This window comes from Oncorhynchus mykiss, chromosome 3 (genome assembly GCF_057628025.1).
Source record: "Oncorhynchus mykiss isolate SJ-2025 chromosome 3, ASM5762802v1, whole genome shotgun sequence".
Taxonomy (NCBI): domain Eukaryota; kingdom Metazoa; phylum Chordata; class Actinopteri; order Salmoniformes; family Salmonidae; genus Oncorhynchus; species Oncorhynchus mykiss.
Genome location: NC_143024.1, coordinates 64,645,496 through 64,670,511, shown reverse-complemented (window position 1 = coordinate 64,670,511; position 25,016 = coordinate 64,645,496). Strand labels below are relative to the sequence as shown.

General features: G+C 44.6%; 1 protein-coding gene across 4 annotated transcripts in view; it reads left to right on the top strand.

Moving 5' to 3' along the window:
* Positions 1 to 25,016, top strand: part of zeb2a (zinc finger E-box binding homeobox 2a) — a 48,105-nt gene that overhangs the window by 466 nt on the left and 22,623 nt on the right. For all 4 annotated transcript variants that reach the window (XM_021597322.3, XM_021597320.3, XM_090229903.1 and 1 more), the window contains exon 2: positions 1,491 to 1,655. In XM_021597322.3, the coding sequence (XP_021452997.2) occupies positions 1,583 to 1,655 (73 nt within the window). In that variant the 5' untranslated portion in view covers positions 1,491 to 1,582. The remainder of the gene's footprint in view (positions 1 to 1,490; positions 1,656 to 25,016) is intronic.

Genomic DNA, 25,016 nt, shown 5'->3' with positions numbered 1-25,016 from the left:
CTGAGCAGGTGAGAAAGGTCCGTGCTGCTCCAGGAGTGGGTAGAGCGCTGTAGGTACCTGCGTCAACTGTACTCTGATGCTATCATATTCCCGGTGTCCTTTCCGGGGAATCGAAATGTATTCGATGTTATTCGTTCCTATTCCTTTCGGTAGGAAACGGACGTAGGCTATTCCCGTTGGTTTGCCATCCATCTTATTTGTACATTTTATGTATAGCCTTCTATTAGATGGAGCAACATATTTTTTTTTTTATCCACATTCCAAATGTGAACATCTCCTATTCTGCGTAGCTGGGGTTTGTGCAGTGACCACAGACATCCGCACTATTGTGTGTGTTGTAGCCTATGTGTGTGTTCACTACTGGTGCAAATGCCAAAGCCTTGTGAAAAAAATGCGATGCGGTGGCAACATTTCCACATTTAAATCTTTAAACTAGGAGATCCTCGTCTGGGCTGTGTTTCAACCATTCTACTTCAATTGATTTTCCTCGTAAATGTACAATATAAAGCTTTTCCATGTGGGGCAGTAGCCCATTCCGTGTGTTGTCGTGTAAATGTTGGTGACTGTGTGTGTGTTTGTTTTCTCCTTCGCTTCGCTACCGTTTTAATACAAACTCCACTAACACCACGTCCCTACATTTTACACAACATTTGAATGTGGGCCATGGACAGGCTGATTCTCATTTTTATCAATCAGTTTGGATGGTGGATAAAATACATCTTAACATTAATTTCTCATAAAAGGGAAGTTTGTCTATTTCCCCACATTTTAAGATTGCACAATTTAGCAGGTTTTTTTCTTGCTGAATCTTTATCATGAATGGCCTATCAAAATGATTGGCTTTTTACAGAATATTAACACTCATAAACATAGCTTGCAAAAAAGGGAAACTAAACTCTAAATGACTGAGATGACATATGGGCGAGAAAGGGATGTAACATATTATGGCTTATAGTTCTTTGGTTAAGTTTGACATTTTAGTGATTAAAAACTGAACCAATGGGATAGATTTCAGTTTGGAGATGACAGCAAAGTCGCTTTTGACTGACAGTAGGGGAAGCCGTCACAATCCCTAAACGTCATCAACAAGGCTCAAGTTTATGTGAAAGTTCAGTAAACTTAAACAAAAAGGTACACCTATTTTTTTTAACTTCATACAATAATCGACCTTAGTGGTAATGTATGCCTTAGCTTTCAGTCATCCTTGTAAACTATCGAATGTGTCTGCCTGTCTGTCTGTCCTCCTCCTTCTGCTCGGTTCATTGACGCTCTGCCGGATTAGAGACATATCAACAGATCAGGCGACGGCGGACGCAGTAGCCTACGATCCTACTCAATATCACTCTCCTGGACTCTTTCTTTACGCATATGGAGTTTCATTGAAGACTTTAGAGTGAATTTTAACTTTTATATGTCGTGCCCCTGTGGTTGAACAGGATCCATACAGTCATCTTGTCCCAACATTTGTCGCCGTTTTGTTTGGTTATTAGATACCAACCAGAGCCTGCCTGTGTGCTGCTGATTGAAGGAGCCGAGCCCATGCGGAGCGCATGCCATCTGACCTAGCCTACTCGTCTTATCAATGAAGCAGGAGATCATGGCGGAGGGTCCCCGGTGTAAGAGGCGAAAACAATCCAACCCACAAAGAAAGAACGGTAAGAACATTTTCAAAGTAAAATAAAAGGACAGTTCGGGAACATTTGTATGTTTTGCCACCAGTCATATGCGGGACATCCCGCGCGCTGTCTCCTTCCACAGTGCAATTAGGCTACATTCAGTGTAAGCGTTGTGAAGAGGGTAGGCTGCGTAAAAGTAGCCTACATGTTGTTGTAGTTTTGAATTTAATCAGTATGAAAAGCATTTGAATGTTTATTTTGAATGAGATTATGAACACTAAAGTAGACTATCAAAAGTCTGGACTGTGTGAGAAAGGAACTTCAGAATGAGGCTCGAAAAGCGGTTCAGCGAGATAGTGCCATTATCTAGCAGACATGCAGGAAAACCGTTATATGGGTAGGAGCGCTTCTCGTAGGCTATGAACTGGAAATTTTGGGAAAACCTGTGGATTATGTAGAAATTGCATTGTTTTGGTAACGTTTGTGTGATTATGAAGGAAATGGGCTTTATCTCACGTTTATTCAAGGCTGTTTCATTGCTGTGTATATTGTGTTGTGCTGTGTGTATTGTGATGTGTTGTGCCATTATTGCCATCCAGAAGTGACTTGGTGTCTTTACAGACACTTACCACGTATTAGTTATTATAGGTTGTCAAATTGGAGATAAAGGTCTTGAAATGGTCATTATATGTAAGAGTCACAGTTTCTGAATGTTACATTTGTTGTTTGTTCTGATGCGGCACGTCACAAAGGCTGCAGCACTAAACGCAACACAACTCATAGGCAAGCTCACAGACTGTATCACACAAAAGTATGCGAGTGCATTTCTGTTATTATCGAACAGTTACTTGATAATTTAGTTATGTGTTACAACGTTTATTTTCGTTTTTAACGGTTATGTTAGGGAGAAAGCAACAGAGAAAATGGGATATAAAAAACTCCTGAGTTTTGTGTAGCCTAGGAGTTGTGACAGGGATTTTGCGAGGAGGGCATCCCTTTGACGTTTCAGCCATGTGTGTTATGTAAAGTTTGATTTAATGTCAATGTTGAACTGAAGTCGGTTTTGTTGTTACTTTAATATCACATGCTATATTACATGTTTGGTGTTAATTATCACAGTGTCTTGTTTTATTTGTTTGTTTGTTGTAGACGTAGGCTATTGTAAACATATATTTTTTAAATAAATCTTTGCATTTAAATGACATTGTTTTTTGAACAATTTTCAGTCGACTACTCCTGGTTATTCGTTTTTATTCGTTCATTGATTGAGTGAAATCAGTAGGTTGTTCAGGGTCTTTACTGCTCTCAAGCACGTTTCTGATCAACAAAGGCAAATAGAGTGAAGTATTGCTGCTCTCTAACTGCACCTTGGTGTTTGTAAGGACCAAGATGAGAAGTGAATTTTAAAATTGAAATGGTATAGATTGAATTTCAAAGACCATTCAGCCAATATGGGCAAACATAACGAAAAAAGTATTGTTGACCAGTTGACATTTGTTTAAGAGTAAACGTATTTATTTAACCAACCTCTTTAGATAGTTTGGAAGCGTTTTTTACCGGCTTACGTCTCGTCAGAGGCTCAACAACGGAGGCCTTCTGTTACTGTTGCTCCTCCCAGATGTTCACTTTTATTATTGATCATTTTATTGAGGAAATGTTTGCGCACCCATTCCCCATTTTTCGCGGATTGCTTCTTCCTTGTGGGCGAATTTTATAGCCTATTATGCAATTAGTTATTTTGAATATGCTTGTGTTTGCCTTACAGTCCGCTGGATAGGCCCATATTGTCTATGTAAGACTTTTAATTGTGTGGTTTAAGGCAACAACAAAAAGACATGTGGGCCCACAGTTTTGGTCTGGTGTAAATGTGTGTTATCCAGAATGTCAACTTTTAATTCATAAGACTGAAAGTCTACTACAACTCATGTGTGCCTGAATATACTTTTTGCCTGAGGCCAACTTTCACTCCGATACAGTAGACTATTCCTATAGGAGAAGGCCTGAAGGGTCTTGTTATTTGACCTATGCATTTTATTATCGCAAATCGAGAAACGGAGCACCAGAATATACAGGTTGTGAGGTGGTGTGTTTTTGTTTAATTATAGATTTTTTTCATGATCCTCATATTTTAATTCGAAATATGCGCGATCATTATGTAAATGCTATTAACCCTTTGATGGAATTGTCCACATATTGTCTGTTGCATACACTATGAAAGTTTCTTGTGTTTATGCCTATACTTCTCTTCTCCCCCCTCCCCACACACATCTCCCCCTACTCTGCCACTCTCGGGTCCCAATGGGAGGTCACATTAGGCCCTGTGTAACTCGATACGCGCAGCCTGCGCAGCTTTGTTGCAGTTCGCAGTCCCCCCTCTGGTGCTATAGGCCTACGTCACATCCAGCTGTGAGGGCTCGTTCGGTTGTGTGAGCGCAGCTGTCAAAAGCTCTCCCTCAACCTCGCCAGCCAATAAAGTTAAAACAGTCTCTTTTTCTGTTTTTCTTTAAAAGAAAATGGCCACTATTTCAGCTTTCAAAGCCACTCGCCATTAACCAAATGTGTGGACTAAAGTGTGTAGGGTTTCAAAATAATTTAGCCTATGATCAAATACCTAATAAACTGGACACAAACCTTGTTTGATTAAATCAGAAGAGTAGGTCCCAGCAGTGTCTTCTGTTATGGTCTTGCTACCCCGACTTAGAGTTAGTTATAAGACGTTAAATACAGTGGTTCCTCTCTGGATTATTACAACATTCAAATTAAGGCATGGTTTGTATAGCTGTCGTAGCCAGTAGGCTAGTGGGTCCATAACTGTCTCAAGACAATGGGTTGTCATTGGAAGTGTGTCTCATTTACATGCTCCTATCATCAGCAGTGAGCAGTGTCAGGGTGCCCGCTGTACCATTCATGCCACATTTCTCACAAACGTGCCATTGTCCTAGTTGCTGGAGACAGATACCTTTTCTAATGCCCTCCTGTTTGTGTTTGGATTTTTACCAGACATTTTTTCTCTCACTTTTATTCGGTGTCTGTCAGCTTATTATGGCTAATGGCATATGAGCTCACTCATACCTGTTCATGTGCATGCGTAAACGCACACACACACACACACACACACACACACACATCCTCAGTCCGAGAGCTCTCTGGCACTGCTATGGTGGTCCTTCACAACGCCTTTGGTATGATTACCACTCTCGTTCACATCAGTGCTGACCTGAATGCCTTTCATATCTGCTCCGCCATGTCTTACGCACCCCTCCCTCCCTCCCTCCCTTGCTCCCCCCTCCCTCCCCCTCAGTAAACACCCCCTGAGGGCAGAACAAAGAAAAGGAGCTCCTCTCCTCATTCTTAATCACAATTCAGGCCTTTCACCGCCGCCAGGCCGCTCTCGCATTCAGCATCCCAAAGCCCGAGATGAAAAGAGCTCAGGAAAAAATGGAAAGCAGACAGCGAGAGAGTGAGTGAGAGTGAGAGGGGGAATGAAAAAGAGCGATTATGGAAAAGAGGGACAGAAGGTGGTGGTGGGTAGTGACTGAGCGACATAACTTAGGTGTCTCCGGCTGTTTGTCAGGCCTCCCCTGGTTACGTGCCCTATATAGCCCTCCCACTCAGCCCAAGGGCTGGGTCCTACTGGTGGACAGATAGGGTTACGGGATGCCATTCCTGGACTATTCACAGCTGAATGGGAGAGAGCGAGAGAGAGGGATGAGTGGTGTAGGGAGATAGAGAGCGAGAGATGAGTGGTAAGCAGGGAGAAAGTGAGAGAGGGAGGATAGAGAGAAGGAAAGGGAAAGGGAGAGAGAGGAAGAGGTGAGGGGTGTGGATAGAGAGAGCATGGTTGCGAGGGAGGGAACGCAACAGATTGTTTTATGGCTGTAAAATAAATCTTGCGAGTGCCTGAGACTTTTCAGATTCCATTTTAATCAGCATGACAGAGTTGGGGGCAGGTGGGATTTGTTTTTGTTTTCCCCTGTGGATTGGTTGTGCTAGTCACATTGTGTGTTGCATTGCATTGCACACTCCGCCCCATCCATCCCTCACCCACTCACAACAAACTACCTTCATAATACATATTTCTGTACATTTAAAAGATAGAGCTTGCGATTTGTGCTCCAAGGCCTTAATACTGACTATATAACCCTGAATAGATCCATAAAGCCCAATTCAGAGGCAAAACACTTGTCTTGCGGTGCTGTCTAGCGAGACAGACTTCATTGTGGTAGGCCTCTTCTCTTTTCTCCTGCTGCTTCGTAGGTCAGGAATCACACATCCACAGAGGCAGACAGAAAGAGAGAGATAAATAGAAACAGAGCAAGAGAGAGAGAAAGGGGGTGGGATGCTGCAACTTTAAAATACACCATGTGATATGAATTCCTAATTTTTTGTTAAGAAAAGGAGATTATCGTCATTCACCTTCATTCAACCCCCTCCCTCCCTCCCTCCCTCCCTCCCTCCCTCCCTCCCTCCCTCCCTCCCTCCCTCCCTCCCTCCCTCCCTCCCTCCCTCCCTCCCTCCCTCCCTCCCTCCCTGCCTGCCTCCCTCCCTCCCTCCCTCCCTCCCTCCCTCCCTCCCTCCCATTGCCAGCCCAAGCTGTGCAGGATTTAGGCAGATTTACTTCACCAAACACCTTTGGACATTGGGAGGAGACAGGCCTGCTTTGGGAAGAAGGGGGCCTTTGTTCCGAGAGGTGCAGGAGAGATAATGCTTCACCAAGTAGCCAGGCGGAGGCAGGGACATTATATTAACCAGTGTGCCGGTGGCCTGGGGAGCCGTGTTAAGTCTCTATGCAGCCACTGCCCCCTCCTCACTCTTTATACATACAGGGACAGAGAGATGGGCTGGCCGGATGCCTCTATGCTCCAGCGTTTTTTCTTTGACTTGGCCCCAATGACTCCTGACTACACACTTATAAACACCCAATAACATACACACTCCCATATTAATGCACTCCCAGTTCAAATGGCCAAAGTCAGTGATTTATTTATAGATGTACAGTTTGGTCTGTATTTGTGTATGATCAAAGTTAAATGTTGTTTTGATCATATTAATGAAATGATCTGGTATCATGTCTGTCTTGAGAAAGAGAGCGATCTATAGAATTATTGAGGAGTAGCCTAAGTCCTGCTTTACTAATCCCCAGCAACGCTATACACTTCTCCCACCTCTCTCGTTCCGTAGCCGGCCTGCACTACCACCACTCCAGCTACAGCTTTATCCTGCCTGTCCTCCTAACATCTGTCACTACTGAGGGGGACAGGAGAGAATGCCACCGGGGGCGCAGTTACTCTCGCGTCACCGGTGACTAATAGGAACAGGCCATGTACATATTAGTGTGTCTGCTGCCTGCCTGCCGTGCCCACCCACACCCACCCCCACTCACTCATCATTCTCTTTACCGTACTTCTTTGAGATGCATGGGCCCTGCCTGCCTGCTTGTAAATGCCAAGACGTCTAACTGTACAAACAAAGCTCATCACTGTGTCAGAAGCACAAAAGTCTTCAGAACAGAGAGCCCGCTTTGACAGCTTCAGAACACCTACAGTACGCCTCCCTACGCTGCTGACTGGAATGGCGGAGACACAGAGAGTGTTGCTTGCTACAGTTTGTACTATAGGGCCACACTGCACTGACTGACTTTGAGGGATACGAATCAGGCTGATAAAGCGTTACATTCTGCTGGTTATTTGTGTGCCTGACAGTGTTGGTGCATTTCAAGGTGACTGACATGGGTTATTGTATTTTTTTCTCTCTGTAACCATGTGCATATTTTCTTCATGAGTGAATACAGAGTTCCCCCGTGACATTTTGTGGCGCCACATCGCCTTTAGCCTAAACAGCTAGGATTTACCAAGGTCAATAATGAGGTATGTCACTGCAGGCTACAGAAACAACAGTCCCCGTGATAATGAATGGAAATAAGGTTCAGTGCAACTATCAGGGGTGGGGGGGATGGGGAGAGGGGAGCTCTGTATGATAACCTTACTGAACTATTACACATTTTCAACCGGTTATTTTAAATTGAGCAGCTTTAGACGTTTTTTTGTTCATTTGTTTTAAGTGAGCATGAGGTGCTCGCTGATCAAGGCCTGTATACATATCGACTGAACATGTTTGAGCCAGACGACAACATTTTCAGACACACGTATGCGGCATCCCTCACACGGATATGTGGGCTTGATTGGCGCGGTGTGGTGCAGCTCCCGGGGCAAGGTCACACACATGGAACAATCAATAACGGATCGGTGGATTAAGGTGTCATGACATCTGTGGGTCCAGACCTCTCCCATACGGGTGAATGCCTCCCACAGAGAGTTCTGTTTGTCTGTCAGTGAGTGCTCCGGTCAGATCTACACAACCAGGACTTAAAGCTTACATACGGGGTCTCTGGCCCGCTGTATTGTCGTCACCTGAGTGGGAAAGTTTACAAACACACGTGCTGTTCTCTCTTGGAAGTAGACACATTGGCTGAATCTGGCTTGTGGTATCTGATGCATATCCCCTGTGGCGTGTTTTCGGTGATAAAGATCAACTGTTCTGTGTAGAAGTAATAGAAATAGATTGATTTAGGAGATTAGTCTCTGTCTCTCTCCAGTCCTCCCTGTTAGCCCTCTTCTGAACTAGATCTGTATGCTTTAGGACCCCTACTACTATAGCAACGGAAAGATCTCAAAGACTGACATCACTGTAATTACATTTGTGTTGTTTTCTAAACGCTCTTTCAACCTATATCTGCCGTGAGTAGTGGGAAGGTGATTAACCTCACCACTCAAACATATCTGGCCATTTACATGACAGCAACCGGGTTAGAAACAACAACAACACCATGCACTTGAATCCCGTTGATGATCAGCTTTTGGGTAGTGTTGTCCACCACTATGAGGTGGAAGGGCAGACATCAGGATGGGTAGATGTGATGTGATCCTTAAATAGGCTCTGACTGGGGCAGAGGCTCCTCTGAGCCGTAGCCGTTCCCGGCACTGTCACTACCAAATGTCACCCAGACACCTCCCCAGGTAACAAACACAGCCAACTGGGTGAAGGGATTAGTCATGGTGACAGCATCCACCCTCCATCCTGCTCCCTCCACCCTTACCCTCCTTTCCCAAACCCCCTCTTGTGACAGCCAGAAAGGCTCCAGCCAGCGCCTTCTCTCCTCTTCCCGTTGTTCGGATCCACTCTCCTGTCCTGTCTTCGTTTGGAGACAGCCTTTGTTTCCCATGCAGCGGTCCTCTCTCTCTGTGCGTTAGGTTAAAACTACCAGTTCACTGTCCTGTCCTCCTATTGGGTCGTCTGTAGTGCTCCTCAGGGTACATCAGCAGGGGTTCCAGTCAGGGATGAAAGGACACAACTTCCTGGTCACAGATCTAGCAATTAAAGTAATGAGGAAGTTCATCACTCATGGAAGCCAGGCCTGAGTTGAGCCTCAGCCCCTATGGTGGGCCTCCCTCCTGATAGTTCCGTACTCTGAGCTGCTCAGTCACAACCTCAGGCGTAGGCTGCCCGTGTCTTATCTGAGGGGGATGTCCTGTCCTTACATTCCACGGCTAAATGATTCCCTTCCTAGTGTTCGTCCAACCACTCAGGGGTATAGGAACGGGCATTCCTGTCAAAGTGGCCCGACACCGTTTCATGTGAAGGAAAGGTGAGCACTCTTTCACCTCTGCTATGGTGTTTGCTTGCCGTATGGTTGGGAGCAATGGCTTCAGAGGTGATGAGGGAGAAGTTTTGTAAAATGGACAGTTGCGTGAGAGTTTCAGATCAACATCTTTGATTCTGTGTGTCATTTCCGGCGTCATTCATCCGAGGGAAATGCTTGCAGGTGTGGTTCTCTCTTCCATCACTGGGGTGGTGTGTGTATAGTATACTAAAGAGACTTGGCAGTGCCATGTGTGTGCCACTCATCCAGATGGCACGTCTTATCGTACCCTCTAAGCAGACAAATCACAGGGCATCTTAATGTGATGTTGCGTTTGGAGTTTTACAGTACAGGGGGCTGCACTCCTAATGACTTGCATTCACTCTGGTTTTACCATAAAGGAGTGATCCTGTGCAATTAGACTTAATGAAATATTCATGTGCGGCACCTTCTCAGCCGTCCTCCTCGCAAATGAGCGAGCCACGCTTAATGCACCCCCCGTTTGTATTATGGTGGCAGCCTGGCATGTTGGCAATTAGTGCTTTGCTCTGACAAGCGACTGTAGTGCTGGGCGGGGATAGGAGGTAGAGGAGGGTGGGGTGTACTGGGTAGGAAAGGGGAGAGTTTCTTGTTGTTACACATGCAAAGCTCCTCCCCTTGAATGCTCATCTTTTTCCTGAACAATAAAAAGGCACAGAGGGAGTTTGTACCATCCTGAACAAGACAGGAACAGGGAAGTGGTCTTATAGGTAGATGGAGTCTGACATAATAAAATGGAGTCTGACATAATAGCCAGGTCCAGCATAATCTTTTTCACCGGTCAATGAGAAACACCTTTCAATGTTAAGCTTGGCTGTCCCCTTCAGCAGTTTGTTTGTCTTTATCTCACGTTCTCTCAATGTCAAGTTCTGACATTAAGCATCTGTTCAAACAAACCACATTCACAGATTAAGCATGGCACAATTGCATCAACCGCACATTACCAATCTCTTTCTTTGATTTTTTCTTGCCCTAACACATTGTCTGTCTGTCTGTCTGTCTGTCTGTCTGTCTGTCTGTCTGTCTCTCTCTCTCTCTCTCTCCCTCTCACACACACACACACACACACACACACACACACACACACACACACACACACACACACACACACACACACACACACACGCACACACACACACACACACACACACACACACAGAGGTTTGCATATGACAAGCAGGGCCTGATGGGGTTACGGCTGTCCACGGTCTTTATTGAGCTAAAACGGCGTGACGGCTGAGTTTTGTTAAGCCGGGAACAAAGGAAAGGAGGGGTGCTGGGATGACATTGTCTGTGTGGATATAAGTGTTGTCACTGTTTGGGTTGGGCTGGTGCAACGCAGCACTCTAGCAGGGTCATATTCATTACATCAGAAAATTACAGTGCGTTTTTTTAAGTCCTCTCTCAAACTTTGCCAGACATTGTTGTTGCTATGAGAGGTAATTATTAGGAGCCATTTTTTTGGTATGACTTCCATTCCCTCTGTTTATAAAAACCGTTTTAGTTGCCATTGGTCATATTTTTTAAACATTTATGAGAAAAACATAAATATTGTTGTTTTTTTATCATCATTAGTCGAAAACCTACATCGCTTGTTTCACAGACCTGTCAACCCTGAAATCTCTCTCTCACAAAATGACACTTCACAGGCCAGGTTTTGGGAAAGTCCCCATATGCATTTCAATGAGTTTTTCTTTCACAGATTCTCTCCTTAGTTCCCACGCAATGGGGCCTAATCAGTTGTGCACCTTTAGCTGAGGCCTGAGAAGTCTTGCGCGTTGCATTTGCGCAGGCCTAACCGTGTTTGCAGTGGGATTACGAGGGCTGGGTGGGTTGTATGAGAGCTCGGGGGGGGGGGTTTGGGGTGACTGGGTAAAGGTAGCCATGGGAAGGACCCCCTGATGGTTAGGAATGCTGGCCAGGTCACAGAAAATGAGAGGGGGGTGCTGAACGAACACTCCGGGGATGGGGCAGGTGCTTTTGTGGGTCCTGTCAAGCATCAAAGCTGTGACAGAGCTGAAAAGGTTAGTACTACAGCCGAGTACTATACCCCCCCCCCCCAAGTGGCGAGTGGGTGCTAGGGTGACAGCCATTTAATTCTCCTCCTGTAGTCTCCAATTTAAAGGTTGATAATTTTTCCTAAATGGACAAGAGGTGTAGAGTAGATACATTTTTAAACCCAGTGTTATCTGATCTATTTCGAACTCTGATCTAAATCTGCACGATTGCAAAGTACCATTTTATTTACAACGTGACAAACACCTTGTTAAAAGGCTTTTGTTCCCCTGTTGTGAGAGTAGCCCTCAAAAGGCAACGATAACTTTATAAGATCTGTTTGTTCCAATAGCGTGCTTATGCAGTGAAATGGGCAGTAAATCTGACAGTTTTTCTCCATTGTGTGATGGTTCTATCTGTAATGGTTTGGACTTGACTCATTAAGTATAGGACAACAACATATGTTCCAGAAAATACAAGTATTGAATTGAGCAGCCCTCAATGAGACAACACATCCAAACAGACTCATTTGTCATTTACGATCACATGGAAAATTGTTTAGCACAAAGAGATTGCTTTTATTTCCATTTATATTTTGCGTGATAATTGTGTTAGTTATTAAAGGTGTTACCTATAAAAGCCTACCTCTAACCCTCCCCACCCTACAATGTAACCTGCCCTACCAATTCTTAAAGCACAAAGCCCTTACAGCCCAGTGACAAATTGTTGTGCTCTTTTCTTCGCGCTTCATTGGGTGCTTTGGTGGCACTGTCCCCTGTACCTCATGTTTGGGTAGAGGTGGGGGGTGTTCGGGGTGTACAGGTTGCGTCATGGGACCCGAGGTGTCCCCTTTTGTGCAGCCCGTCAAACGTGGTTAACATGCGGCCATTTATCTCCAAAGCCCCCTGGGTGCACAATGGTCTGGGTGAGCAGAGCAGGGGCCGACCCATGATGGAGGGAAGGGGGGGGGGGGGGGGGGGGGGGAGGAGCGGCTTAGCTGTGGTGCGCTCCTATTCTCCCCCACTCTTCTCTTTCTCTCTTTCCCTCCCTCCTCCCTCCCGTTTCTCCTCTTGGCTGCACACAAGCCCTCTGTCATTGTTTTGTTTCATTATTTTCCCCAGAGGCACTCCTCAGTGTGGGTCAGGCGTTATCTGACAAGGTGCTTCAGAATGTCGGGAGCCCCCGCTAGACGGATTGTACCTTGCAAACGTGCTGTAGCAGAACCAGGGCCCTCAACCAGTGGGCTGTAAACAATAAGGCAGTGTTAGTTACCCCCCCCCCCCCAGTCCCCTCCTATTTGCCCTGTAAAGTACTAACAGAAACAGTTATACCTGACAATAAAGCTACAGTTTTACAAGCTTCTCTCCCTTTGTTAGGATTTGCATAAAGGAGTGATGAGATGTGAAAAGAACCAGTATGAGCAATGCCTCTTCTAAAGAAAGGAAGGAAAGAGAGTTCAGGGAGCCGTTTCTGCAGGGAAAATGCTATTTATTATATCCATTAGACAGTTTCAGATCAACATACATTCATATCCTTCCACAACAATGTTGTGCGGTGATATTCAGAAATACACTTTTCTGTTCAAAATCAGATCAACAAAAAGGTAGCTTACATTTTGAATGATTTTGATTGCATAATGACAAACACATAATGCTATACACCACTGGTTTATGATGACAGTACATAGTCTAGTCTGAATAATAAGCCCTTGAGCCTGGCATGCAGCACCTGCCTACGGGGAGGTATGCAGTCATTTCATCGCTCTAACAGGATTAGGTTGGGCTGTAATTGATTCATTTGCAGTGAAGGGAGGTGACAGAGCTTTGGAAATGAGAGTTTAGGTAGAACAGACACCCCACAATCCAGCTCTGACTCCATGTGTCAATTTTATTACATCAGTCCAGATGAACTTGAAAGGCTCCCTTTGTATTCACTCGTTGGCTGTTTGTGCCTCTCTCTCTCTCTCTCTCTCTCTCTCTCTCAAAGAGATGAGATTCAATAGAGGACATTGACAGTGTTTTTCTCTCTCTGTCTTTCTCCTCTCTCTCTCTCTCTCTCTCTCTCTCTCTCTCTCTCTCTCTCTCTCTCTTACCAGTTACAATGTATCTCCACCATTGTTTAATGCAATGGGCATGGCTAGATATGAGGTATCCATGAATGCAATGGAAACGGTATTATTTAAATAACTTTTTTTATGCATTGAGATACAACTGAGGTTAACAAGGTCAATCAATGTCTCCCTGCCTTCAACATCCTACTTGGTAAATTGGGAGTGTGTTGTTTTTAATGAGCACACCAAACCTAAGGGCTAAATTGGTGAGGAGGAGTGTGGGTATCTGTTGTGCATGACTCTGTCATCTTTGTGTGTGTGTGTGTGTGTGTGTGTGTGTGTGTGTGTGTGTGTGTGTGCATGGTCGGTTTGGAGGGGGCATAGGCCTAGCCTACATTGGCGAGTGGAGGCCAGGGCAGGCCAGGCCGGGGGGCTCCTCAGGCTGGATGTCTGAATAGGGAGTTTGGTCCCCATGTAAACCAGTTCACCTGAAAGTATTGGTCCCCGTCCCAGCAGGGCCATGCAGGGCAGACTCCTTCCCTCCTTCCCTTCTTCCCTCCTTCCCTCCCCTAGCCCCCTGTCTTCTGTCTGGTAATGAGCCTGGGAAAGCAAGCCCCCGTGCAGAACTAGGTGACCCACTGGGCAGGGCCCGCCCGTCGTGGGGCGGTGTGGGGGTGAAGGGGTGGAGGAGGGGGGCAGGTCGGGCCCCACGTCTCAGGAGGCTCCTTTGTTTTCACGTCTGGGACATGAGTATAAATGAAATGTGAAGATGGTGATATATGGCTTGGTTAATGCATTTTGGAGTAAGGATGGGAGAGGAGGAGGAGGAACGGTGTTGGGCAGATCTGTATAGGGATGTTTGAGTTTCCACTTTAGGTGGTGTTATCGTACCAGTTGTAAATTATATTGCCAATATGTGTTGGCATAAATGCTAATGATTAGATGTTTTCTTCTCGGGGATTATGTTGAATCAAATGAAAGGGATGTCACAATAATATTGCTACACATTGATAATTGCTGCCGCTCTCTCCCTGTCATATGTCTGTGTGATAACAACGCGCCACAATCCACTCTTAGTTGAAATCTAGGTTAAATGCAAATTGATCCCAGCGATACCAGACAATAATTACCATGTATCTTATGTGGACGTGCACTAGACCAGAAGATCATTCATTAAGACCAGGATATGTCTACTGTGGAGTGGACTCTCCAGTCAGTCACCATTGAAGTCAATTGACTAAACTAATTATTTGAGCCTCTGCTTGCTGTACAACAACAACACAAACAAACGGCCATTATTAAAAAAAGGTCTGGAAATATTGCAGACGCAACTGAATTCTCCCCGTAGACTGATATAGAATGGGACATGTCATTGAACAATATGCGGTAGTTTGGACGACTAATGGAGTCAGCTTTACAAGACGTCCTTTAGATAGTACAATAGTTGTTTTTGAAAAGTTTGTGTTTGTATTGATGTTATTATCAAAATCACTGTAATAAGCGGTAGTCCGTTTTTCTAATCTCCTTAGTCTTTGAAATTCTTGCACAAAGCTTTACAAATAGGGTCGTTTTGGCAACATATGGTGAATATTCTAATGTCCAGCACATTCTTAATTCATGTTTGAAAAATTATGTGTTATCAGTGATTATTATGAACTCAAAATTGATCATTATCCTCTCTCTCTCTCTCTCTCTCTCTCTCTCGCTCTCTCTCTCTCTCTCTCTCTCTCTCTCTCTCTCTCTCTCTCTCTCTCTCTCTCCCCTCTCTCTCTCTCTCTCTCTCTCTCTCTCTCTCTCTCTCTCTCTCTCTCTCTCTCTCTCGCTCTCCTTTTCCGGTGCGGCTCTTCTTCGGCTTTGACTGTCTGTGGAAAGCAGGTAAGGAACAAAATGAGACACACCCATTTTCACGCCCTGAGAAGCATATGATACACACATACAAACACATTTCCTCTGGCTGTTGATGGTTTTTACACTAAGAGGTGTCCTTGAAACTTGTCTACTTTGTTGATTCTAAGCAAAATGCTGACACTCTGGGGGATTTGTTAACCTTGTCAATATGGTGTTGGTTCTGCTTCCATTTCTCAGTAGTCACTAAAATAGTACATTGTTCAAAGTGCACTGTCTTCCCGTATCTCCTCTTACCCTTTTATATATATCCCCAAGGCTACTTCTCTCTTCCTCCTTTTAACCACCATTTTAGAAGACTTTATTTTGAATTAAATAATAGCAACTCTAGAATAAATAGCCTTGTCAAAATGGAAAACCTTTGTTTTTTATTAGTATCTTAAATTAATATACTGTACCTGTACATAGGCAATGCAGTACTTATACATTATAGAATAATATAGTCTCATATTGACGACTGTTTACAAATTCTTTGGAATGCCGTTATAGAAAGCCAGGTGGCCTGAAAGCAAAATGACATGAAAACAATCTTTTCAATCATCTTTGAGTGGAAGAATTAATATTTAACTAGTCTAATAAAGTTTCCTGCCTTAGCAGGCGCTCTCAAGCGCAACACTATATCTTTCCACCTGGGGGAATGAAACGATCTCAACCTCCCTCACGTCTCTCTCTCTCTCTCGCTCTCTTTCTCTATAGTGCTGTTTATACCTGGTTCTAACATGTGTATTTTGTCTTGTCCTGTACTGTTTCTAGATCCAGATTGTGCCCACATTTGTAGACAGGTGTAGACGATCAGAAGACACATTGTGATCTGATTGTGATTAGATCTTCTTGACCACCTCCGGAGGTAGTAAGGCGCACATTGTGTCTGGATATCTCACAAGTGTAGACGGATCTTGACAGTGAAACCATTTAAATCTTAATTATCAATTAAAAAAAATCTAAAATCATCCAAAATCATCCAGGTGTCACCATTAACTTATGTCATGAAAATGTGTCATAAAATAAATAAATAAATATGATTTTGAAAGAGTATTAGTCAAATCATTTGAATACAAGAAGGGACCAGGAAATGTGGTCACAAGGTGGACACAGTGGAGAGATAACAGACACATTTTAATACCATGTGTAGACGCATATCTGAAAATGTGGGCCCAATCAGAATGTGGACAAGGATGCAGGACCAAGGATGCATGCTAGCGCCAGGTATAAACAAGGCTTCTCTCTCTCTCACTGTGCTCACTTTATTGTTGTGTGGCGCTCCCAGACGTTAACATTTGGCCGAGCACACATTCTACCAAACGGAATTCTGAGGTTTTTCATTATTACTTAGAAGAGAAAATGTATTCATCCTGATAAATATGCTGGAATGTGTTTCCTAGTACAGAACTTCAGTCTAGAACTACAACTTTTCGTTATTAATGATGCTACATTCCTATGGGAGCCTGAATGATTCTCCAAATAAAAAAAAATATGAGTTGTAAGTGAACATTTAGACTTTGGGCTTATATACAGTATCTATAAGTGAGCTCCGTCAAGAAACGGGTTAAACCGTATCTCATAATATGGTTGTTATTAACGTAGGAGCATTTAAATCCGAGGAAGTGAAATGAGAGGTGAAGTCAGTTGCTCTCACATTTTAAGGCTTGTTAGAACAACAAGTTCACAATGCATATTAATACAACTTCTCAGCTTATATGACAGTTCCACACCTATGCCACAAGAGCTAACATGACTGGCTGGTTCAGCGACGTGCTGATAGTAGTGAAGTGAGCTCTGACAGAGGCAAGGGACACAATGTTCAATTTGAGAGCACTATGAGAATATAAAAGCTATTTATCTCATCAAGGACATTGAGCTAATAGGTAGCTAGCCACAGGATTATTTACTCTCTCAGTCTTTTGCCAGTGAAGAGTGAATTGGTTGAAGGAATGCGATTGTTAAACACTCTTTGGTCTGTTACTCCGGGCCAGTGTGTTTGTGTGAGTATAATGCTACAGCCGTGGTCAACAAGATTCTCTCGTCACCTCTTCACGCTGTTGTTCAATGGCACACAAAGTGTTGAAAACGACAATGTTCTCGAGTTACAGAATTCCATTTTCCTTGAGCCTTTAAGATTTATGTTAAAGTGCCCCCCCTTTTCACACCTAGGATCAAAGGATCAAGTCTTGAGAAAATTGTAGTCCGAAGAAGGATTGAGGCCGATGAAATTGAAGAGAACGATTTGCTTAATGACTAATTGGTGGAGGAAGCATCGAGAGAGGAAGAGTGTGGGGAAATAAAAGGGTCCTCCTAACACTTATTTTGGAGTGCACCTAGAGTGTGGCTCGAGAGGGAACAGTAAAGGCTTGCTATTAAAGGATTAAAAATGTCCCTGTGGCATCGGGCCTAGTCTACACGCTGGCTGACTGGAGCGGGCTGGTTTTGGTTTTCAAAGTGTTTATCCCCCCTTCGCCCTCCTGGTTTTTCAGTCGGTGAGCGATACATCTTTGAATGGCAGCGAACGCGAGAGGGAATGTTCGATGTAATCGGCTCGTAATAGAACGATTTATTGGCCTATTTACTCCTATCCTGTCACACACACACGCGCACACACACATGCACACACACACGCGCGCGCGTGCGCGCGCACACACACACACAGGCACATGCGCACGCGCGCACACACACAACCCCACCCAAATAGTTCTGTGACCCCATGGTAACATTCATAACAGTCCCCTAGAGGAGACCATGTGCAAAGATGGGGGTGTGAAGTTGGGCCTGGCTAAAGGAAGAACCATGCCTGCATGAGTCAGGAATGGGCGACAGTGTGCTTCTATTTGGGTCACACCTATGTGTAGCCGCCCTCCTCATCCCATCTGTCTGGCATCTGGTTCTAATCAGCTGGCCACTTCCTTGGGCCTTTAACAGCCTCCCAACAACTCCCCTCAACACACACACACACACACAGACACACACAGACACACACACACACACACACACACACACACACACACACATACACACACACACACACACACACACACACACACACACACACACACACACACACACACACACACACACACACACACTCACACACACACACACACACACACACACACACACACACCCACACACACACACACCTCTTCACTGGGTGACCACAGCTGTAACAACACCTGGGACCCCCACAGAGGTGCCTAACACAGATTAGGGTCAGGCCTGAGGAGCGTGGAGATCGGGAACCATGCAGCCTGGCGTTTAGAGAGGAACCCTGGAAGGAGCCTAGTCTAAGCCCGGGAGGAAGTGACTGGGAACAGGGTCTTATCTGGTCATCCATCTCATGGAGGAGGACAAGGGCATCAAACTAGAGTGATCAAAGTGATCATAGCAGATTCTTGAAGTTTTAGTATTAGACTCTGGGAGAGCGGTCACAAGAATACCATTTGAATTGCCGTTAATATCAAACATGATTTGAAGGCAAGGCACATTGAAAATCAACAACTTCAAGTAGACCTATTGTTTTGTATAATCTGAATCACTCAGCATTCACAAGAATATCAACAAGGTAACACCATCATAGTGTTTAACATTAAAGTAGTTCACAACCCCCTTTTTTCCTCCAGGCTGAGGTTGAATGTAATGGACAGAGTTAGTACAAGCCTCCCTTGGGAGAAGGCCTTATAGATGCTGTATTGTTTTCCGCCCCCCTGCCAACTGTGGCCTGAACAAAAGGACCAGCGTTTATTACCAGACCCTGCTGGGTCCAAGGAAGCCCGAACTGACCCCCTTTTCCTCAGGATGGACCTTACCGTCCGGCTTGTACTTTCTACCAGAGAAGTAGTACACATAATTACTAACACAGAAGCAGGTAGATTTACTCACAGTGTATTTCTATTGTTCATTTGATGTGACTTGAAGTAGCTTTTGGGTTATTTTTGATTTAATCTAGATTCTACTTATTGGTAACAAGTAAAGACACAAATGGGTATAGAATTAGTATTTAAAACATGTATTTTTACATTTGAAGATATCTACCTGATCTTAATTCTTCCAAGCAGGGCACTAAGCCGTATTGTTACAGTAATTCCCATGGTAATTATAAGTAATGTTATTTCATCGGGGTTCCAAAACCCACACCTTGGTTGAAGCCAGCTGTCTGAAGGGACACGGGGGGGGGGGGGGGGGGGGGTTAGAGAGGTTGGATCTGTCATGTGATGCTATGAGTTGCTACTTTTCAAGTGTGTGCACAATTTATCCCCTCCCTCTGAAATGTTCCCAAAGTGGACAAGCGCTACGAGGGACAGGTGACTCGTGACTCGCTTCCGATTGTCACCTCAATCTAGTCTGGGTGTTGACACGCGTCAGGGTGATGCAGGAAGGAGAGAGGAGGACAGGCAAGGTAAAACATCAGGTTCATATACCGTGTATGTATGTTGTAACGTGTTACAGACATGCATATTTCATGACAGATGTCTGCCTGCTTGTTCCCATCAATTGTTCATTTTGTCATGAGTAGGATTTAAGTGCCTTGAAGCGGTCTTACCAACGGATCATCCTGTACTTCTCTGAGTCCCAATTCTGTGTGGTGTTTTTATGCCAGGGCAAAGTGAAAGGGCTTGGGCACCAGTCAAATCAGATTTGGGAATTCATTAGTTAAATAACCATATATGGATGGTGCGTGTGTGTGTGTGTGTGTTTGTTGTCATTTTGTGACCAAACGCTGCTATTGTACTACTGAGGAAGGGATGTGGTCCACTTTCAGTCAACATATTCAGCCCCATTGTAAGACAAGAAGAAATGTCTACAATTTGCAGCATATATGTAACAACTACCATTTGAGGGCGAGTCACATGCTCTTAGCCACCCATGTCCTTTGCTGGATGTTAGAACACATTTTTGGAGCTTGTCCTTGAAATTATCTCCACCTGGGTTCTGTAGGCGCAGGTCCAAATACAATAAGGACATAAAATCCTAGCGTTAAAAATAATAGTGTTCCCCCCCATGGGCCCTGTTGCTCTCCTCTATGTTGCCTTGCTGACAGGAAAAACTGTGAGCCAGAAGAAGGAAATGCTACGAAAATGCAAAAAGCATGAGCTGTTGTTACATTCCGCACGTGTGACATGTTGATGTTGCTATAACTCCTAGTTGCTCATTCTGAAATGTTTAGATTTTCTAGCTGGCCTTGTACAGAATGTGTGGTATTTACCTTGACTCCTCTGCCAGCACAGCCTCACACAACGTAAGACTTTAGACACAAATCCTTCTGGGACCAGGTGTTGGTGAAACAGGAAGTGTGCCAAGATCATCCTGCTTGGACCTTTTAGAAAATGTTGGGATTACTGGGATCAGCAATATTTTTATTTAACCAGGAAATCCCATTGGGTTCAGAAGACTTCTTTCCCAAGAGAGAACTGGCCATTATCCACCACCTTTATCCACCTTCTATCTTTTAATTCTATTATTTTATAGTAGTTTGTCTTCAAATGTTATCTGGACCAGTCTGATTCATTCAGTCAGTGTGTCTGCCTTTGTGTCCTTGGCCTATATCAGGCATGCAGCTAGGCAGCTATGGGTAGCTTGGTTCCTGTCCTGGGCGGAAGTGGGATACCTAATAGGAGGGCAAAACAATGGTGAGCACATCGCAGTAACACTGGGCTCATTGTGCTTCCACCACACAGCCCCCCCCCCCCCCCCCCCCCCCCTCCCCCATCCCCCTCTACCGCACTCCCTGTCCCCCCGGCTCTTATTGTCAGAGAATGATGCACCAGTACTCTCACCTCTCTCCTCTTATTCAGCTAGTTAAGGCTACTGCCCTGCCATGACAATCAAAGGTCATTACACAGGGGACTTGGAACAGTAGTTAGTAGACTGGAATCGTAGTTTAGGTAAGGCGAAACGATCTGCTAAGGCTGCGGCGAGCTATACCAGTGCTTAACCATGGCATCGTTGTGTTAGCGCCCTTATCATGTATGTCAAAACATGATTTTTAAGGTCAAATGCTATCAGCGTAATCAAAGGCATTTGGATGCTTGCTGTGAGCTAGAGATGGAGAGCCAGCCAAGAGAGGTCTAGATTGTTTGGGAGTGGTAGCGGGAGACCAAATGACTATTCATAAGTCATTTATTAGATTTTTTTTTTATCCCCCAGCCTGCCGATCCACTTGACTGGAAAGCTGTGCCCTGGGGACTGAACGCTTGTCAGTTCCCCTCACCTCAGCCTGGCTAGCGCCATCAACGGTGTAGAATGGGAACAGGGGACAAATGACCCGCACTGGGCCCGGCGGTCGTGGCAGTAAGGGGTCGTTTTCCCACGTCACATGGAGGTTGCACACATCTGTCACTCCAAAGGTGGCACCGCGGGGCAAAGTGTTCTGACCTAGGACAATCCACATCCATTAGAATTGACGTAGCTCATTTCCTGTTTACCCTTCCTCCTTAGTTAACAATTATTACTGTCACAGAGCAGGGGAGAGGAGGGTGTAGTATCAATCTACGTTTTGAGTAAATGAACATCTTGTTATTCTTATAGTGGCATTCTCAACTACAACAACATAGCCCATGTATACACCGTCCTACACTACATCTGAAAAGGCATTTGTGGTATAGTACTCATGCCTTCCTTGTTGAAGTACTACAGGAGGATAAATCAGGTGACTGGTGTGTCCACCTCAGTGTTTACCTCTTTTCTGGTCTTAATCTGCTTTGGCAGTTAGTTAGGCTCCTCACCTTATCTAACGCAAACAGCATCAGGTCCTCATTAAGGGCGACTTCACGGCCACTTGGCACTGACAGTTGCTAATAGCGATGATAAAAGGAGACTGTGTGTGTGTGCGCGTGCGCGTGTGTGTCAGGGGTAGTAGCGATGATAAAAGGAGTGTGTGTGTATCAGGGGCGTAAAACAACTGGCTGCCAAGATACAAACTCACTTTCATGCTTGACATTTTATCTAAAAAGAAAACAAGTGTCTTGTTTTCTGTGCGCTTTTCATGGTCGTCACAAGGCTTTTGAGATGTTATACTACATCTCCATTTGTAGGTATTTTAGCATCTAGGATCCTATGCAGGTGTGAAGTGTGTTCAAGGCCCAGTCAGAAAGTATGGCTGCTGCCTTGGACTGCTCTGTAGACATGCTGCCATGTAAAGCTTAAGCAGTGTTTGGTCAAGCAGGTCTCATGAGCTGCTTGACCAAACTGGCCTCATCAGCAAATGCACCAGTTTCACTACTCTAAACCGCGTGTTCCAGGAAGTGGAACAGCCTCGCAACATGCAACAACACTGCCAAATGTGGTGCTTGTCTGGTCGACAGGGAGAGGAACTATACTGTTGATGTGAAGCAATACACAGTATGTGTGTGTGTGTGTGTGTGTGTGTGTGTGTGTCTGTGTGTGTGTGTGCGTGTGCGTGCGTGTGCGTGTGCATGCGTGTCCCTATGTGTGTATGACGGTGTGAGCGTCTTGTGTGTGCACGACTGTGTGTGTGTGTGTGTATGCACCCGTACCCGTGTGTGATGATGAAGTTGAAGCCATCAGTGGTAATTAAAGGCCTGGTCCCTCGTTAGGATCAGGGAGTGGCCAATCTAGAATATTCATGAGACAGGGTGCATGTATTATCTTTGTCATGATTCATCCTGGGATAATTGCAAATTCTGTCATACAAGTAATCTGCTACCACCCCCACCTCAAATCCCTTACACTGGTGGCATCCCAAATGGCACCCTGTTGTCTATATAGTGCACTCCTTTGACCAGAGCACTATGGGCCCTGATCAAAAGTAGTGCACTATATAGGGAAAAGGGTGTCATTTGAGATACACACACTGTCTTCACACTGCCTCTTATTGTCCTCCTTCCCTTTATTACTAAACAGATTATTCCTTTTATGGCACTGTGTAAGAATGATTTTTGTTGTCTGCGTGTCAGAAAGGTCTCAAGTAGCTGAGTAATTTTACGTCTCAAACAGCCTTTTGAAGACCTAGAACATAAATGGTAATAATGTTGCTTCGAGAACTAAAAGGGTGATGTAAAACTCCCCCTCTCCATCCCACCACTCCTCCTCTTCTCTCTTTTGTTCCACTCCTACCCTACTGAAAGGTGAAAAGTACTAAAAGAAAAACCTAATATTTTTCTCTAGGGTCCATAAGCAGAACTCATGCTCAAATCCTTCCATATATACCCTTGACGTCCTGCCAAAGAGCTCTTCTCTAACCCACTAAATGGTGCTGAATGAAAATCTGCTCACCTGAGGGAGATGTCTATCAGCCAAGGTTCACAAATAAGATCATCTACAAACAAGATCAGGTTTCACATTTTTTTAGGCCCGGCTGACGATTATGATTCTACAGGGGCCAGTAAAGAGAGACCACTTGGAGCCAACCAGGCCAGAGTGCCAGGGAGACAAAGAGGTGGGAAACCGTCCACTAAGTCAGTTGCAGCCATTCTGAGGGTAATATTACGTTTTGTGTTTGTAATATTACGTTTTGGAAGGGGAAGGAGGGTAGTTTCATCGGAGGGATTTGAAGTGAGAATCTTTGCTTCATTTTGTAAAAAGGAGTGAAACAAGGACTGAGTCTAGTTCCACCTGGGAAGATGCATAATTCAGCCATTTTGGAAGTAGGCCTCCTTCCATCCCTCCAGAGAGGTGGGCTGCCTGTAAAGCCTGAAACTGCCTCATCATTGCCAAAAGTGTACATGTGCATACATTATTCAGTTCAACTTGAGTTAAGTCAGTCTTCTCTTAGGCAACCTAGATTTCAGTGTTGTGAGGTTACTGTAGTTCTTTCCAACCTCCCTTTCCAGTAGTTGATGATTAATTGAACGGTTAACACAGATAGATGGATTTTGATGTACTTCAAATGTATGTGGAGCATGTTCAGAAGTTCAAAAGGGACTTTTTTTTACCTTCTCTGTGGTGTGCTCAATTCCTTATGTATATATTTCTTGTTCTATCTCTTGTTTTCACCCACACACCCACACTGGAGTTCCTAGAACAGCTGTAACATCTCTTGTGCGCTTAAAAAATAGCTGAAGGCCTGACTAATTGTGTTTCGCAACAAATAGACAAAGAGAGAAAAGAGCATTTCACACCTTTGACCTTCCCCTTGGCTCCTTTACACTGACACTCACACACACTCACATACTCACACACTGACACACACTCACACACACTCACACACTGACACACACACACACACACACACACACACACACACACACACACACACACACACACACACACACACACACACACACACACACACACACACACTCACGAGTCCGTTTGGTATCTATCTCAGAGAGTCTTATCAGGGAGACACAGCAGTGTTTTATGTAATCAGCGACTCACCGTTGTAGAAATGTTACCGGCCTCTTGAGGTGAGAGGGCTGGTTTTTGTAACTGTCACACAGCCTATGAATACAGAACTGATATGAGCTTTCAAACACATGACTTTATTAAATATGGCTTGGTTTTTAGGTCGTTACAATGACATTCGTAACATAATTGGCATCATAACACATTAAGAACACATTACACAGTAACAGAGAATATTGCTGTAATATCTAACAACTTATTCTAGACAATGGCTCTCCAACCCTGTTCCTGAGAGCTAACCTACTGTAGGTTTTCGCTCCAACCCCAGTTATAACTAACCTGGTCCAGCTTATCAACCAGCTAATTATTAGAATCAGGTGTGCTAGATGAGGTTGGAATGAAAACCTACAGGACAGTAGCTCTCCAGGAACAGGGTTGGAAATCCCTGTTCTAGACTCTGAATACAGTTGTTTTGTTG